This window comes from Callithrix jacchus, chromosome 6 (genome assembly GCF_049354715.1).
Source record: "Callithrix jacchus isolate 240 chromosome 6, calJac240_pri, whole genome shotgun sequence".
Classification (NCBI taxonomy): domain Eukaryota; kingdom Metazoa; phylum Chordata; class Mammalia; order Primates; family Cebidae; genus Callithrix; species Callithrix jacchus.
The window spans coordinates 104,571,655-104,591,281 of NC_133507.1; the positions used below are offsets into that span (position 1 = coordinate 104,571,655).

At 35.7% G+C, this 19,627-nt stretch overlaps 1 protein-coding gene and 1 pseudogene across 6 annotated transcripts in view; one reads left to right on the forward strand and one right to left on the reverse strand.

The window, feature by feature from the left end:
* Positions 1-10,340, forward strand: part of PTPN4 (protein tyrosine phosphatase non-receptor type 4) — a 229,265-nt gene extending 218,925 nt beyond the window's left edge. For all 6 annotated transcript variants that reach the window (XM_002749530.7, XM_078327965.1, XM_017973535.4 and 3 more), the window contains one exon: positions 2,427-10,340. In XM_002749530.7, coding sequence (XP_002749576.1) covers positions 2,427-2,513 — 87 coding nt within the window. In that variant the 3' untranslated portion in view covers positions 2,514-10,340. The remainder of the gene's footprint in view (positions 1-2,426) is intronic.
* An 8,599-nt stretch (positions 10,341-18,939) lies between these two features.
* LOC100407927 (large ribosomal subunit protein eL27 pseudogene) lies at positions 18,940-19,345 on the reverse strand (annotated as a pseudogene).
* Positions 19,346-19,627: the final 282 nt, after the last annotated feature.

Sequence of the window (19,627 nt, forward strand, 5' to 3'; positions counted from 1 at the left end):
TAGCACCCATGAGTAATCAATCCCTGCATTCATTAATTTATTGGATTTGCAAAATAATGATATTCTAATTCTATCATTCTGTCTTTATTAGCTGAACTACTTCTTTAAAGAGAAACATCATATCTACTATTTGGGTAACAAGTGATATAGCTTGTGTAGGAAAGGCAAGGAAAACATTTGATTCTTTCCCTTTATCTACAAGTTTTCAATATAATAAATCATTTCCTAGCTTCCTCCAAGGGTGATAACTTAACTTTTGTTTGGTGATTATTTTGAAATCAAAGATTTAAACATAATTAATGTGTTTCCACCCATTGTACTTTTCTTTTAAATGATATCCAAATTGTCCTATTTTTGGCCAGTGGGAGCCTATTCATCATGGCTTCTGAGTCCTTTTGTCAAGACCCTGGTAACTTTGATAGCTTCGTTACTATCAGAAAAGGCCTACCTTGCACATCTCGTGCCCCTGATTTAGAATCAGTAGTTTCTCCAAGAAGCCTGGTTCTTTTTATTGAGAAACTACTTCAGGCACCATCCTCTGGGCTTTAAAGACTTTTATTTGCTCAGGTTCATTTTTGTCTCTAAAAGTGTCAAATTGCTAAAACCAGGAGAATGCATTTATCATAGGTTAATATTGATGCTTTCAATACAAATTTAGTACCACAGTGTTTTTAGCCTTTTATACATCATCATCTCCTTTCTTCTTTAACAAGAATACTTGTTCTCTATAATATTATTAGCAATGAAAGATTTAGAATATCATGAATACTCCTCATTACACAGCTGTTTCAGAATAACAACACTACCACCATAAACAGTATGGCTAATGAAAAGAGTTTTACTTTTTTCCCCCACAGGTCTTATTGCCCTTTAAATATATTCTCCTGTAGACATGTAGTCAGATTACTGGGGGTTTTGTTTGTTTGCAGTATTTTTGAGACAGAGTCTTGCTCTATTGCCAGGCTGGTATGCAGTAGTGTGATCACCACACATCGCAGCCTCAACCTCTTTGGCTCAAATGTTCCTCCCATCTCCACTTCCCAAGTATCTTAGGCCTGCAGGCACATGCACAGCACCCAGCTAATTTTTCTTTTTCTTTTTTTTGGAGACGCAGGGTCTTGCTATGTTGCCCATGCTCGTCTTGAATTCCTGGCCACAAGTGATGCTCCCACCTTGGCCTACAAAAATGCTGGGATTACAGGCATGAGCCACTGTGGCCAGCCAGATTACTGTTTTAAAGTCTCTTCAGGGCAGGGCACAGTGGCTCACGCCTTAATCCCAGCACTGTGGGAGGCTGAGGCAGGTGGATCACCTGAGGTCAGGAGTTCAAGACCAGCCTGGCCAACATGGTGAAACCCTGTCTCTACAAAATACAAAATTTGCCAGGCATGATGGTGGATACTGTAATACCAGCTATTCAGGAGGATGAGACAGGAGAATCACTTGAATCTGAGAGGCAGAGATTGCAATGAGCCAAGATTGAGCCATTGCACTCTAGCCTGGGCAACAGAGCAAGACTGTTTCATAAAAAAAAAGTCCCTTCAAATAGCTCTCCTCTATATGGTTGTCATCAACTAAATACACATATTGATTAGTTTCATGATATTTTCAATTCTTAGGGACTTTAAAATTTTGTAATTATGTGCTATATTTACATTATTCCAAAGTATAAATCTAAAAAGAAGGAAGATATATTTAATGAAGTCTAGTCTCTGTCCCTCTCCTGCTCCCTTTTCCCTCCATCCCTTTATAGGAAACTTTTTAAATAATTTATTCTTTTATTGTTTTTTTTTCCTTAACATACACTGAGATAGATATTTGTGTTTTCCTCCCTTTCTTTTATAAAGGTAATATAATATGTATACTTTACCTACCTTTCTTTTATTACTTAATAAAATATCCTGGGATTGTTCGTTCTCTAGTAGTTTGTAGACTTTTGTCCATTTTCTTCCCCACTAACTAGTATTCCATTGTGAGAATGTACAGTAGTCACCTGGTCCCTATTGATGGCAATTAAATTGTTTCCACTTTTTCTGTTATAAATAAGTAGACAGTGAATAGTCTCATTTTGTGAATATGTGTTTTTAATTTCTGATTTATGTTTTGAATAGATTCTAGAAGTGAAAATGCTGGGTTAAGAGGTAAATTAAGTTAATTTTGTCATATGCTGCCAAATTCCCCTTTATAGGGACTGCAGTATTTTAACATCCATACCAACAACATATAGTGAGTTTTGCCAACAAAACATATTGCCAAACTTTATTTTTTTTGACCAGTCTTTTGGTGAAAAATGGTATTTTTATACAGTTTTACTTTGCATTTTTCAAATAAGCAAGACAAGTGAGATGTTTTTCTGGTTTTTTTGGGGAGGGGGGCAGTTTTCTGACTTTTCTGATCAATTCTGTTTTTTATATTTTATTTTTCAGAGTCAATACAGATTTGTATGTGAAGCTATTCTGAAAGTTTATGAAGAAGGCTTTGTTAAACCCTTAACATCATCATCAAATAAATAAGAAAGCAAAAAGATCTGGGATATGTGTTGGAAAACTGCTTTCTCTTATGTTCACTGTGCCATAATACTGCTCACAGAAAATGGCATTTTACAAAAAAAAAAAAAAAATGAAGAACTCAAAAAAACTGAAAACTTCAGCACTGTTGCACTTTATGTTTTAAAAAATGTCACTCTTTCAAAATCTATAACTCATGTATTTGAAGACTATTTCATGCTTTGCTCCGAACAAATAGTAAATAACTAAGTATGTTCAGGGTAATTTATGAAATTTTGTGGTGGTGCCATGCAATCCCCTTTTGGTAGAATTGCCACAAACAAGGCTCAAAATTCTCATCATCTCTGTTATACACCTGTATCATGAAAGCAAAAAGAAGTAAACATCAGGAGTCAGCTCTGGTCTTTTGCAGTGGTTTGCATACTTACTATACTGATTACCAGATTTTATTTTTTAAATTTTAGCAATATCATTCTTAATATTAGCCAATACACTGCCTATGGATGCAGCACATTTTTCCCTGCACACCCCCTGTAGAGACCTGCCTGCTGCTCAGAAGAAGAAAGGTGGAATTTGCTGTTCCCAGGAAATGCTGCACATTGTCCATTTACCAGCATCTTATAGAAAACATAAATATGAATCTACAAATTCTCTTGGATTTAATAATATAACTTATATTTATCATAAGGTTGGCTTATTCCAAATCATGTGATTTCACATACTTGATGTAAAGGAATGCATGCATTGTGTCTTAACCCCTTAAGTGCCTTGAGACATCCTTGTATGTCTAATGAAAAGGCACTCATTTGACCCCACTAGGAGGTATATATGTATATTGTACATTCTTATATTTTTATGCATTTTAGTAAGTTCACATTTTAAAAAACAGCTTATATTGAGTATTATACAGTCAAAGAAGGGTAAGGAAATTCTGTTTCTTACTCAGTACTTGTGATTTGCTGTAAGAAGCAAAGATAATTTGTGTTCTACTGAGTGCACACTCTGCTGCTATGGAATTATTTAAAATCTGCACATTCCTTTACTTGAGGGACTGAGGGGTTACAGTTTAACAGCTCAACTTTAAAAGATGCTTAATGCTTCAAATTTCATATTTATTTCATCCCTAACTTTAGGAAGACATCTAACATGACATTACTGTTAAACATATTGATACTCTAAGCTAAAGTTAGAGCAGATAATTGTGATTTATTCATATCCATAACTAAAATATTATTCTTTAGCGCTCATTTCAGTTAATATCAAACTTTGTTCACATTGATCTATTAATTGGGATTCTTCAAATGAAGAATAAAATATTATTTCTAGGTGTAATCGCTCAATAACTAAAATGAGAGTTTTCTTGTCTTTTTGTACAATTATTCCATTTTATATATACTTATTAAGTTATAACGCATGTTAATAAGGAGACTTTTGATTGTCCAGCCTAATAGAGGATCTGATTCCCATTAAGTATGTGGGAATTCCCATATTTTCCTCTTCAGGTGTTTTTAAGTCTACAGAGAGATAGAACTTTAAAATTGCCCACTTTGATAAAAGTGAAAAATTTGTTCACCTATTCAAATGTTTATTTTACACAATTATTTTATGTGGATGCAGTTTTAAAAGATTGAGTTAAAAAACTGAAAGCAGTTTCTAAATATTTCTGTAAGGTGTTCATAATGATTAGAGTCAAATGGTAGATATTTTGGAAAGTCATCTAGTATGAGGGGAAAAGTATACATTTTTAAATCTGCAACTTAATCTAAATGATGTCATTTCAAATATTCAAAACTCATAATAATAAATTTCAGGAAATTAAGCTCCTAAACATTAATAGTCAAGATACCAAATAAGTTATCATAGTAAAATATTTAAGTTTATTTAGAGAGAGAAGTAAACATAACCTTTATGTCAAAGAGAAACTCTCTTATCTATTTCCTGACTTCACAGTCAAAACAGTATAATATACTAAGTAACTTATAATCTTATTTGATTATTCTGTTCTAAAAACAGATAAATATAATTTAGGCTGTTGTATGACATCATGATAAATTGAAAAGTGAGAAAGTAAAATTATGTTGGGGTCTACATATTAAATAACTGTTTTGGCAGTTTTTCACCTGAATTTAAAAATAAAATCCGTCTGTTCTATCTGTATGGACAGAATATGACAACCATAGATCAAAAGATACAGTTGTGTAAATATAAAGAGAAACGTCATGGTTGGCGTGTTCTTTAATTTAGGGCTTTGTTTATACTTGTGAGTTTAATCATTTCTTGGCAATGAGCACTGCTGCCTTTTTAAATCATCAATGCCTGTCTTTAAATGCCAATCTATTAGACGTTTAGAATTACATTTCAATTTCTCCTATATGAATTTTTCATCTGGGAACTACCCACTGTCATTTTTATGTACAGAAAAGATCCTTTTTTAAAACCATATTTATTAGGATCTTATTTAAATTATCCTTTACAACTTCTTAAAATGAATATGCTAATAGATAAGACTTCATCCATTACACCTAGGCATTTTTTAACCTGTTATCAATCTAAATAGGTTTATAGAAATAATTCTAGCTTTCATACACCATGTAGTTCTAGACTCCGTCCATATCAATGTAACATTATGTAATAAAATAACAAAATTTCTTGTATCTAAGCTACCCTCCCACTCTTCTAGCCACCTCCCACCTCAACACCCTTAAGAAAGCAATGCTGACTTTTATTCTGACAAGTGGAAATCAGTATTGGATAATCAAAGGGCTTTTGTAAATGCTAAGAAGTGTTTGCGAAAACCTTCCCTTTCTGAGTTAGGATAGTTTTTTCATGTTCATTTCAGGTGTTTTATTGAGCATCTGATTTGTGTCAGTACTATATAAATATGATGAGGAGTATTTGGAATAGACTTTACATTCACCAGAAGATTGATAGTGTTTGTCAAACCAATACATCCATTCAAAATTGAGGCAGAATAAACAGCCTAAGAAATTATTTCCTTTCTACATTCTGCTAGGAGAAAGAGGTGATAGGGGAATGGTTGATGATTTTAATCAAGAGTAAAGGGAGCATTTATTATATGAAATCTGACTTCAGATGTGCAAAGATATGTTAAGACATTAAGACAATAGCTGGAAGGTTTCAAATATGTGTACACACACATAGAGATACTTTTGTGTGTTTATTTATATGTGTATTTCACAAAGGCTAATGCCCACAGAGGAAAAGGATTGTTTTAACTACTGGATTGTTTGTCATCCGCTGGCAGGATCTGATCAGGTCTAATTGAATATTTAGGCAAAAGTGTCCTGTCTTCTGTCTCCACTAGAAATACTGCAGTTTGAGAGCTGAAAGGAACTTGAGAAATGTTATTCAGTCTTCACTTACCCTATTTTTATTGGCATTAAGAAACAGAGGTCCAGCAATGGTTATTGATTTAGCAGTCTGGTCTTCTACGATCTGCTTTCTAATTATCAATCTAGTATTCCTATATTATACTGGAATTTCAATAAATTATAACCTATGTGAATATCATAAATTCTTGTGAATTTTTGTCTATTTCCAGTAGAGGAGCATACTCAGGCAGTGTTTTCACTTAATAACTATGATGACCTTAGAAGATGTCACTTAAGTTAGAAGATAAGCAGACTTCAAAAGTGATCTTAACTAAGACCCCCACTCAGTTTGCTAGTCATGCCTCCCTGACAGAACATAAGCTTTTGTAAAGTATTTAGGCTGATACATATGCAGTATGCAAACATTCTAGACTGCAATTAGAAGACTAATTTTTAAAAGCACTCAAAACATAGAACTAAGATTTAGAATATATGCCCATTTATAATGAAATAATTTATGTTCTTAATGTGTACATGTAAGAGAAGTAAATAAAGCATTACTTGTTTTATAATCTTATCAGGAAGAGAGAAGGAAACATTAGTTTATAACAATGTGCTATTTAATATCTGTATTTTGAATATTTAAAATACTCTGATGGTAAGGTTGCCAAAGTAATTTTGAATTCATAAAAATTGTTTATACCACAATAATGTGGGATATGTTTACAGGCTCTTTTATTTTGTGGTAGTTATTTTATAGTTCAGAGGAAATTGCATTTCAGTCACTTATAGTAAATACATTATAATAAATTTTTGTTGGAATAAACATCTCAATAATAGGACATAGATAAATGATGCAACAGCCTGCTTTTATGAAAGTTGGTGCATTATGTAAGCTGCCACGATTAATACTTTGTATTAACATTGCTTACTGTCCCATTTGCTTCACCTAACTGACCACAATTACTGGAACCATTCTTATTGTGGTGCTTCCTCCAAGCGAAATAACTATGTTATTAAAACCTACTGAATTAATTTTATCAAAATATCAGGCTTATACTGATCTGTTAGCAGAGATTTATTGGTGTCTCAGTGTGATCACAATACAAGTTGTAAAAACCATTTTATAAAATTCTTAGAGAATTATGTGGATACAAGGGAATTGACATAATCCTAAAACATTTTTGAGGGCTAATTGGTAATAGCTAATTTCAGCAATTTTATCGAGAACCCAATAAATTAATCCCTCATTTGTATGTTTTTGGTTCAACATACCTTACTATGTCTGCAACCATTATCAACACAATATTTTATAATATATGGACTTAATTGATTCTCAATAGCAATTACTACAGTGTGTCTTACAATGTTATCAAAAACAAACAGCAATCTGTGTTTCTGACAGAAATTAGACATTTTATTTTTACAGTCCTGATGAATTTGTTGTGAGTAGACACCAAATATTTGTTTGCATATAAATTTGCTGCTATTTGTATGTTTTTCTACTGTAGTATACTGTTGATTTCCAAAGTGTTATAATCATTATAATTTTTATTTGAATACTCCAAGCTAAATGGGCAACCAGAAGTACTATCTGCTAGGGTGCAATCCAGCAGCATTGGTTCAGTGCATACATAAGTAAACCAGTTTAAAATTTTTTTACAAAGCAAAAGGTATTAGCAATATTGCTAAAGACTACCATTTTAGGGGAAAGTTCAAATGTTACCTTCCTGAAACCTTTTAAAATTTACAGTGCAAGAACGAAAATGTTTGGATGTCTTGTAAAGCTCATGAAAGTTTCAGTTAAACACTGTAGAGTTTCCTACCTTTGTTGTGTAAAGGATGTAGAAAAATATTTTTCTATGGACAGAAGGTTGAAACTGTTAACTTCTTTAATTTCATTGTTTAAAGGAGATAAAATGATCTTTGTTATGTCTTTCATGCTGTAAAGAAAATGAATGTATCTTTGAAATGTTGCTAGAATTATGACTTGATTATAAGGATACTCTATTTGTGTAAAAAAGTCTACAAGGGATTGAAAAGAAGAGGAAGAGTATTACACTTCATTATACAAAATGCAATTTTAGAAGAAAACTAATTTTCATTATAAATGAGCAATTGAAGCATATTTCAAATATAATGTACTTTTTTTTTTTTCAATTTTCTTTGCCTCTAGAATAGAAACTGTTCAGAAAATTTGCACATACTGTTTTTAAGTGTAAAATAATTCTAGACTTTTGGAGTGTGGAAGGGTGTTTGTGTGTGAAGGTAAATGTGTTGCTATATGTGTTTACCATGGAGAAAGTTTCCAGGCTTTGTCAAATGAGGACATTGTTGTGAGGGTGTGACTTTCGTGAAGACAGAAAACTGTGCCTAAGATTCGTTACAGTGAGTATGTGCAGAGCCCCCTGCATGGTTTTTGCCTTTTTATTCCCAATGTCTTGGACCACTTAGCCCAACTCTGACTTGTAGCAGTGGTGTCTTATATGCTTAAGAGTTTATATTAATTCAGCTGAACAAAAAACCCCTACGTTTTAAACCTCTTTTGTAGGTGTGATTAATATGTACAACAGCTTCTCTAAAAAGTAGTATTTATTATTTATCACTCATTAAACTTGACTCAATGGGGACTTCATTATTTTTATTTCTGTTTCCACCTCTCCAGCTTTTTAAAAGTCACTAATTTGGCTTTGTGAAGTAAGTACTCAACTAGAGTGATCTCTTCTTTCATGAACTTTGCTACAGCTGTTAAAGGATTAGTGTCAGACTCTCAACCCTGGGAGTTTCCAAAATTTAGCAAATATTACTTGTGATAAGCTTAAATTAAATGCCTTATTGCTAAGTAAAAGTATTACCAGGAATCCATCAAGGAGGAGCTAGCCCTGCTCACACCCTTAGACCCCGATAGGTGCTGATTCATGCTTTCTCCACAAATCGGCAGTTGTGTTCTTTCTCACCGTAGTCACAGTTGAGCTCATTTTACCATATATTCAAAGAAGCTTTTTAGTTTCTACTCCTGAATTGTAGTGTTCCAGTTATTTGCCTTCCTGGGCAAGAACATTTTAACCCAAGTCTGGGATTCTCTGGCACCTGTCTTTTCCACTCCTTCAATGAGTTGGCAAGATTATTCGTATAATCTGTAGAGTAGGTCAAATTTCAATGCTAAATTTGATTTTTTGACTTTTAAATAGTAGCACTTTATTTCATGCTGACTACCAACTTAATTTATACATTTTAAAATCCTAGAAGTTTTGTAAATATAGGAAAATTTTAATTAGTATTAGAGGTCATTAGATTGGACCCAATTTTAAATATAATGATTTCTTCATAGTTTATTTGATGTTTAAGAGGCAACTTGTGTGATCTTGGCTTTGCAAGTTTTCTGTAATTTATGTAGCACAATAAAGGATACCCAGTTGACTGTGTTACTGAACTCTGAGTTCTCACAGCTAGCTTCATCTAAGCTTGGTTTATTATAATCATTTCTGATTTGGATTTTTTTGTGGATCACATGAATACTTGGAAATACACTTGTTTTCAGTGTAGTCCCTAGGGTTAAGTAGATACTGCACAAGTAAGTTTAAGGGAATAAAAGTCCCAACACTTTATATTTGTGTTGAGGGGCATGATTTAAGAGACTTGAAACAGTTTACATTAAGCTGTTTTGATTTTCTGCCAGTAGACTATATCTAATTTAAAAAATTAAAATTGTTCAACCCAGTGTTCTCCAGCATCAGGACATTACAGTTGTAATCTATGTTGTAATCTTTTCAAATAAGAAAAGCTACTCTTTACTCTCTACAGTGTAGGCTTCATTTTAGAACTGATAATTTACTATATCTGCATCAGTGATATTTTTAACGTAGTCTTAAAAATAATTATTTCTATGTAGAGGGTGTTTTAATTTGGGATTTTATTTTTCTTGTAACAGGTGCTATTTGTAAATATGAAGGGGGAAAGTCACATAGTTAAAAGCCTAGTTTATGTCATAATTAAAATACAGTTCTAATGTTTGATTCTATTAAACTAGTGGCAAAATCAAATTGGTCCCTTAGTTTTTTAGATTGCTTTCCCCCTATTTCACAAAATAAAATCTCATAATTAGGCAAAGAAGCTAAGGGTTTGTTTAAAATGTGCATAAGCTTGAATGTGGTCAACACTTCATAATTTGAAATCATCACTCTGCATTTGTCACTGCAGCTTACTGTATGTTTGAAAGGCCTTGTGTATTTGTCTTCATTTTAGTGAAATATTAGAATTTCTGCCATTCATATACAAAAAAAATCACAATACAGCAAACAAGATAAAAATGATGGTTTGCATTAAAACTGTTTTAGTCTTAAGAGCCATTTATATTATGTGAAATGCTGTTATACATATCTTGTTGGCCAAATTTCATTTTGAGAAACAGTTGTTCAGGTACAAACATTAAAAAAAAAAACTCTAGCTATGACTCTTTAATGTTCAATTGCAAAATAAAGATGTGCTTTAGTAATCTAAAGTATAGGAGTTTTGAAGATTATTTTACGGGAGTTTTTCATGGGCTTTTCTAACAATGGTTATATTTATTAATTGGTTATCAGGAATGGAGAGAATGACAAGTGTAAAACATTTCTAGAGTTATTGACTCACATAGTGGCTGTATTTGAGGGAAGGGACTAGCTGAGAAACTAAAAGGGATTTAGAAGGTTAAACAGTATCTGAAGAGAAGCTCTTCTTTCATTGTGGACACTGCTTGGCTCCTCTCCCAATACCAACCCTCTATTCTGGTAATCCTAAGGTAAGACCTTGTCAAACAAAATAAAGGACCTCTCCTTTTATGCTTGAAGTCAGTTTGCCTAGTGCAGTTAGATATGCCATTTTTCCTCTGAACGAAAAGAACTACCTAGAGAAAAGGTAATAAGCAGAAAGGTGAAAGATTTATGATTATGCCATGCCTCTGTTTTACGTAGATGATAAAAATTTGAACCGTATAGTGAGGGTCAAAATGAGTTGTGACATCCTCTTCCTCAATGCCCCACCCTAAGAAAAGCCCCCTCAAGCTAATAACAACCTCTATTCAGTTTCTTGTATTTTCTTCTGGGGTAAAAATGTATATTTCACATTTGTATGTACGTACACATTTTCTTAAAGCCAACAGGATTGTACAGTATGTTCTTCTGCAGCTTACTTTTTCATCTTGGAATATGTATAGATCTTTTTTTTTTTTTGAGGCGGAGTTTCGCTCTTGTTACCCAGGCTGGAGTGCAATGGTGCGATCTCGGCTCACCGAAACCTCCGCCTCCTGGGTTCAGGCAGTTCTCCTGCTTCAGCCTCCTGAGTAGCTGGGATTACAGGTGTGCGCCACCATGCCCAGCTAATTTTTTGTATTTTTAGTAGAGACGGGGTTTCACCATGTTGACCAGGATGGTCTCGATCTCTTGACCTCGTGATCCACCCACCTCGGCCTCCCAAAGTGCTGGTTTTACAGGCGTGAGCTACCACACCCGGCCTGTATAGATCTTATGTATATCAGCATATTCAGATATATCTCATTCTTTTTCACCACTGCTTAGTACTCTTATGGTTATACTGTAATTTAATTTCTTAATGGACATTAAGATGGTTTCCAGTTTTTGCTGTACAAAGCTGCAACGAACATCATACAAATACTTTTGTTAATTGTTGCAAGTGTATGCATAGGGTAAATTTAGAGCGGTAGGGTTTCTAGGTCATGGGACACCTGCATTCTTAGGTATTAATATTGTCTAATTGTTCTCAGGCACCATTATACCAGTTTATACTGTTCTACCAAAGCATATGAGAATGTCTGTTTCCCCCCATCCTTATTAGAACTTCATGAAACTTAATTTACCTGCTTATCTCAGAGAAGAAATATTTCTTGTGTAAAGTTAGGTAGCTTTATTGATCCCTTCTATTTTTTTACATTACATTCGGTATTGATATCCTTTCCTGATTTTTTTATTAGTTGTTTGAGATTTTAATCACACGAGATGTTGGAAATTAAGGAAACAAGTCATTTGTCAGTCATATATGTTGCAGAAACCCACTGTGCTTTGACCGTATTTGCTTTGCTGATGGGAGGAATATGAGGACATTTTTAATGCTTGTATAAACAAACATACCAATCTTCTTGACGACTTTTGAGTTTGGTGTATACCTGCAAAGGCTTTACTCTAGTTCCTAATCACATGCCATTTGTGACTGAAGCTTTCTTAACCACCATCCAAATAACCAACTCGAAAGACTGACACTCTGCTTTCTACTTTTGATCTCCTTTGCCTTGTTGACTGCTCTCAATTGTGCTAGTGCTCTTCCAGTTCCACCAGTTAAACTGTAAGCTTGCTAAAATCAGTTGTGCCTATGTGCTTTCATATTGCATACAAATATGTCTTTATTATGTCACTTAATTATATATTACACAAGCCAATGGAATCTGTGAAAAGGTTAGGCTGTTGTGAAAGCCTTTAACACTGAGTCATTAAAATTTTAAGGATTTTTGTTTTATTTATTTATTTTTAGACAGGTTCTTGCTCTGTTACCCAGGTTGGAATGCGGTGATGTGATCTCAGCTCACTGTAATGTCTGCCTCCAGGCTCAAGTGATCCTCACACTTCAGGCTCCCTAGTAGCTGGGACCACAGGTGTGTGCCAGCACACACCGCTAATTTTTTTGTTTGTTTGTTTGTAGAGACAGGGTTTCACCACGTTGCCCAGGCTGGTCTTGAACTCCTGCGCTCAAGTGATCCACCCACCCACCTTGGATTCCCAAAGTGCTGGAATTACAGGTGTGAGCCACCACACCCAGATGAAGATCAATATTTTTAATTTATTGAAAACAGATAGGAGCAAGACAACTATGAGAGACTAACAAAAATATAAGTTATGCAGTTAAGGTTTTTTTCTTTTGTTTTGTTTTTGGCACGAGAGACTAAAGAATTACAAGGAGGTTTAAACTTATTGAAAAAAGCCTTGGCCCTACATTGAAAATCACAAACGAATATACGTTTATGTTTTTTAAGCTAAAACCAAATGCATATAGTTTTTTTCCTCCTTTAAATGGTTTTTTATTTAATCAGGTACTAGTTCTGATCACATCAGATATGTGATCTTGTACAATTTAGCAATTTCTCTGTTGAAGAGACAGTTTTAAAATTTTTGCAGTTAAAATTAATAAACAGTATCCTTTTATACATTTCATTTTTTTCTTCAATTTTTTTTAGACACGATGTCTCTTGTCACCCAGACTGGAGTGCAGTGGGGCAACAGCTGCTTATTGCAGTCTTCCACATGAGCCGCCTGAGCTCCTGAGTAGCCATGCCACTGTACCTGGCTAATTTTTAATTTTTTTCAGATGTAGTTTTGCTCTTGTTGCCCAGGCTGGAGTGCAGTGGCACAATTTCGGGTCACTGCAACCACTGTCTCCTGGGTTCACGTGATTCTCCTGCCTCAGCCTCCTAAGTAACTGGGATTACAGGCATGTGCCACCACGCCTGGCTAATTTTGTATTTTTAGTAGATACAGGGTTTCTCCATATTGGTGAGGCTGGTCTCAAAGTCTCAAGCTCCCGACCTCAGATGATCCGCCTGCCTTGGCCTCCCAAAGTGCTAGGATTACAGTTGTGAGCCACCGCACCTGGCGTACTTGGCTTATTTTTTTTTAAATATTTTTTGTAGAGCAGGGTCTCACTTTGTTTCCCAGGCTGCTCTCAGAACTCGTACTCCTAGCTTTTGGATGGCACCACAGCACTTTAGCTTGGGCAACAGAGTGGGACCCTGCCTCAAAAATAAAATCACATCTGGAAAACTCAATGAACACAAAGCAGGATAGACTCTCTTCAACACAAAGTGAAATACATTAAATTGTCAAAACCCAAGGACAAAGAATTTTGAAAGCAGCAAGAGAAGAGACTTATCAGGTAGAAGGAACCTTTAATAAGATTAGCAACAGATTTCTACTGAAAACAATGGAAGCCATGAGGCAGTGAGATGCCATATTTAAAGTTCTAGGGAAATCTATGTCAGCTGGATGCCGTGGCCCATGCCTATAATCCCATCACTTTGGAAGGTCGAGGCACTTGTGGCCAGGCATTTGTGACAAGCCAGGGTAATACAGGAAAACCTAGTCTCTACCAAAAATAAAAAAAATCCTTCTTTAATTAGCCAGGTGTGGTGGCCTGTGCCTATAGTCCCAGTTACTTGGGAGGCTGAAGTGGGAGGATCACTTAAGCTCAGGAGATTGAGGCTGCACTGAGTTATGACAATACTACTACACTCCAGCCTGGGCAACAGAGATTGTGTCTCATGAATAAATAGAAGATATACAGTGGATTCTTCAGAAACAAGGATCATAAGAAGCTATTATGAATAATTAATTATATCCCATCAAACTGGATAACCTAGAAGACATAAAGTCCCTGAAACATACAACCTACCAGGACTTAATCTAAAAGATATAGAAAGCCTGAAAAGACCACTAACAAGGAAATTGAAGTCACAATTTAAAACTTGCTAACAAAAAAAGCCCAGGACCAGATGGTTTCACAGCTGAATTCTACCAAACATTCAAAGAGGAATTAATACCAATACTTCTTACACTCTTTTAAAAAATAAAAGTAGAGAGGATACCTCCAGACTCATTTTATGAGGCTAGCATCACGATGATACCAAATTCAAAGACAAGATAATAAAACTATAGCCTAATAGGTCTGATAAACAGATGGAAAATTCTTCAATAAAATACTCGCAAACTGAATTTGAAGATACATCAAAAAGATTATATACCATGACCAAGTGGGATTTATCCCTGGGATGCAAAATTGGTTTAATATATGTAAGTCCATCACTGATGCACATTAACAGAATAAAAGACAAAAAGCCCAGCATCCATTTATGATTAGAACTCTCAACAAAATAGGTATAGAAGGAAACTTCCTTAATACAAAAGACCATTCATGAAAAGCCCACAGGAAACATCAAAATAAATGAGAGAAAACTGAAAATTTTCCCATTAGATCTGGTATAGGACAAGAAGGCCCACTCTCACCAGTTCTTTTCAACAGAGTAGTAGAAGTACTAGCAAGAACAATCACACAAGAAAAATAAAAGGTACCCAAATAGAAAACAAAGAAGTAAAATTAACCTATTTGCAAGTAACATGTTCTTACATGTAAAAATCCTAAACACTTCACAAAAAAACTATTAAAACTAATAAATCCAGTAAAGTTGCAGGATACAAAATCAACATACAAAAATCAATTTCTTCACAGCAATGATAATTTTCTGACAATCCCACTGACAATAGCATCAAAAAGAATAAAATACATAGGAATAAATTTAACCAATGAGATGAAAGAGTACAATAAAAACTATAAAACACTGATAAAAGAAATTGAAGAAGATATAAATAAAGTGGAAATATATCCCATGTTCATGGATTGGAAGAATTGTTAAAATGCCTGTGTACTATCCAAAGTACAGATTCAACACAATTGCTATGAAAATTCAAAAGGCATCTTTCATTGAAATAGAAAAAAACAATTCTAAAATGTGTATGGAACGAAGAGAGACCCTAAGTAGCTAACAGTCTTAAGAAAGAACAATGTTGAGGCATCACTTTTCCTGATTTCAACTTACATTACAAGGCTATCATAATAAAAATATTATGGTACTGATGTGAAAACAGACACATAGAGCAATGGAGCAGAATAGAGTCCAAAAATAAACCTTAGCTTATATGGTCAAATGGTTTTTGATAAGGATGCCAAGACCATCTTTTCCACAAATTATGCTGAGAAAACTGGAAATTCACATGCAAAACAATGAAATTAGACCTTTCCGTTGTGAACAAAAATCAATTCAAAATTGACTAAATACTTAAACCTCAGACCTAGCACTGTAAAAATCCTAGAAGAAAACATAGGGAAACTTCCTGACATTGGCTTTAACAATAATGTTTTTGGATATCACACCAAAAGGTCTGGCAACAAAAGCAAAAACAGGTGGGATCACCTCAAACTAATAAGCTTCTGCATAGCAAAACAAACAACAAAACGCAACCCGCAGTTGGGATATATTTGCAAACCATATATCTTTTTCTTTTTTTGGGACAGTCTCTCTCTGTCGACCAAGCTAGAGTGCAGTGGCACAATCTCAGCTCACAGCAACGTCTGCCTCCTGGGTTCTAGTAACTCCTGAGTAGCTGGGATTACAGGCACATGCCACCACTCCTGACTATTTTTGTATTTTTAGTAGAGATGGAGTTTTGCCATGTTTGTCATGCTGGTCTTGAACTCCTGACATCAGGTGATCTGCCTGCCTCAGCCTCCCAGAGGATTACAGGCATGAGCCTAGCCTTAAAAAACATATATCTGATAAGGGATTAATATCCAAAATATATAAAGAACTCACAACCAAATATCAAAAATAACCCAGTTATTAAATGGGCAAAGGGCCCAAATAGGCATTTTTCCAAGGAAGGCATAAAAATGGCCAACAGGTATGTGAAATGGTGCTCAATATCACTAATCAGGGAAATGCAAATTAAAACCACAATGAGATACTACCTCACACTTTTAAGATAATCATTATCAAAAAAAACCTGTCAGTGAAGGTGTGGAGAAAAGGCAATCCTTGTATTGTACACTGTTGGTGGGAGTATAAGTGGGTACATTCATTATGGAAAACAGCCTAATGACTTTGAAAAAAATAAACCTGGGGCTACCATATGATCCAGATACAATAAAAGATAAGAGAGGATCTCTCTTCTGGGTGTCTTCCCAAAACAAAATGAAATCAGTACATGATAAAGATAGTTGTTTTCATCCATTGAAGTACAGAAAGAAGCCAGGTGCATTGGCTCACACCTGTATTCCCAGCACTAGTGGAGGCCGAGGCAGGCAGATCACCTGAGGCCAGGAGTTCGAGACCAGCCTGGCCAATATGGTGAAACCCTATCTCTACTAAAAATACAAAAATTAGCAGGGCATGGTGGTACATGCCTGTGATCCCAGCTAGTCAAGAGGCTGAGGCAGGAGAATCACTTGAACCCGGGAGGCAGAGGTTGCAGTGAGCTGAGATCATGCCACTGCACTCCAGCCTGGGCGACAGAGCATGATTCCATCTCAAAAAAAAAAAAAAAAAAGTACAGAAAGAAAAGATCTCTGCATTCCCATGTTTTAGCAGCATTATTCAGAGTATAGCCAAGATATGCAAACAGCCTAAGTGTCTGTTCACAGATGAAGAGATAAAGGAATTTGCAACAGCATAGATAAACCTAGAGGACATTATGCTAGTTGGAATAAGCGCGACAGAAGAATACTGCATAATTTTATTTATATGTGGAACCTTTAAAAAGCTACTAAACCAGGCATGATGGCTCATGCCTATAATCCCAAAACTTTAAGAGGCTGAGGTGGGAGGATTGCTTGAGCTCAGGAGTGTGAGACCAGCCTGGGCAACATGGCAAGCCCCTGCCTCTACACAATTTTTTTTTTAATTAGCCAGGTGTGGCAGCATACACCTATAGTCCCAGCTACTTGAGAGGTTGAGGTGGGAGCATCACTTAAGCCTGGGGGATCAAGACTGTGAGAGCCTTTTTGGTGACACTGCACTCGAGTGTAGGTAACAGGGCAAGACCCTTTAAGAAAAAAATAAATTTAAAAATGTAAAAAGCTACCACAAGATAAGAGGAAGTATCTAGGACACATTGTGTTTAGTAGTCACTTTTTAGATAAATCTCGAAAAGCACAATTTGTGAAAGAAAAAAAATTATAATTGGACTTCATTAAAATTAAAACCTTAGGCCGGGCGTGGTGGCTCACGCCTGTAATCCCAACACTTTGGGAGGCCGAGGCGGGTGGATCACGAGGTCAAGAGATCGAGACCATCCTGGTCAACAAGGTGAAACCTCGTCTCTACCAAAAATACAAAAATTAGCTGGGCATGGTGGCGCATGCCTGTAATCCCAGCTACTCAGGAGGCTGAGGCAGGAGAATTGCCTGAACCCAGGAGGTGGAGGTTGCAGTGAGCCAAGATCGCGCCATTGCACTCCAGCCTGGGTAACAAGAGCGAAACTCAGTCTAAAAAAATAAATAAATAAAATAAAACCTTATACTCTGCAAAAGACGTTGTTAAGAGAATGAAAAGACAAGGGAGAACATTTGCAAAACACATAGTCATAAAAGAACTGATGTCCAATATGTACAAATAACTCTTAAAAGTCAACAGTAAGAAAACATCCCAACTAAATTGGACAAAGTATCTACACAGACATCCAAATAATATACACAGATGCCAAGTAAATATATGAAAGGATGTCCAACCTCACAGGTCACTAGGGAATTTCAAATTAAAACAACAGTGAAATGCCAACATATACCATTAAATGACCCAAATCCAAAGCACTGACAGTATCAGATGCAGGTGAGGATGTTGAGCAATGGCAACTCTCATTCATTGATAGTGACAATTGAGAATGATACACTTTGACATTCTTAAAAAATTAAACATACTCTTGCTACATAATCCAGTAGCTGTGCTCCTTGATATTTATCCAAATGAGTTAAAAACTTATATCTACACAACAACGAATGCAGCTATATTTATAATTGTCATATGTTGGAAGCAACCAAGATTTCTCTTAATAAGTAAATGGATAAATTGTGGTGCATCCATACAATATAACATTATCCAACAATAAAAAGAAATCAGCTATTGGGTCACTAAAAGACATGGAAGAGCCTATAAGCATATATTCTTTAAAAATTTTAACGACCAGGCCGGGCGCGGTGGCTCAAGCCTGTAATCCCAGCACTTTGGGAGGCCGAGGCAGGTGGATCACGAAGTCAACAGATCGAGACCATCCTGGTCAACATGGTGAAACCCCGTCTCTACTAAAAATACAAAAAATTAGCTGGGCACGGTGGTGCGTGCCTGTAATCCCAGCTACTCAGGAGGCTGAGGTAGGAGAATTGCCTGAACCCAGGAGGCGGAGGTTGCGGTGAGCCGAGATTGCACCATTGCACTCCGGCCTGGGTAACAAGAGCGAAACTCCGTCTCAAAAAAAAAAAAAAAAAAAATTTTAATGACCAAAACAAGGCATCTAAAACTGCAGCTTCTGGAAGAACCATTTGTTCTTGCCCATCTTGTTCCTGTCTTCAAACCTGACCTTGGCCTCTCTTCATCTTGCATTTAAGTGCAGGGTCTCTGAAGACCTCCTCATTGACAACAGATTGTCCAGGGGGATATCCACAGAGTACCTTGTAGGCAGTAGGTGACTGTAGTTATAAATGTTCACAAAATACTTCATGTTTGACCTCTTGGCAATCTTCTTGCCTATGGCTGCTGTCACTTTGCAGGGATAGCAGTCAATTCCAGCCACCAGAGCATGGCTGTAGCGGCGATTTGAGATGCCAACATCAATGTTCTTCATGATGACAGCTTTGCATTGGGAGTGGCATACAGCCAGAACAAACACCACTTTCCCAGGTTTTCATGAACTTGCCCATTTCAGCAGCAACCGCTCAGGCCTACAGCCTTTAAATACATATTAATTACTAAATGTGAAAAGCGGATCATGGATCTGAAAAGTCCACATGCACACTGTGCTGTACCAACTGTATGACATTCTAGGAAAAGGAAAGTTGAAGGGACAGTATAATAGAAAGATCACCGATATGTGAGGAGAAGACAGGGATAAATAGAACACAGGAATTTTAGGACAGCGACTTATTCTGTTCTCTAATGTAATGGTGGATAAACGTCATCATATGTTTGTCAAAATCCGTAGA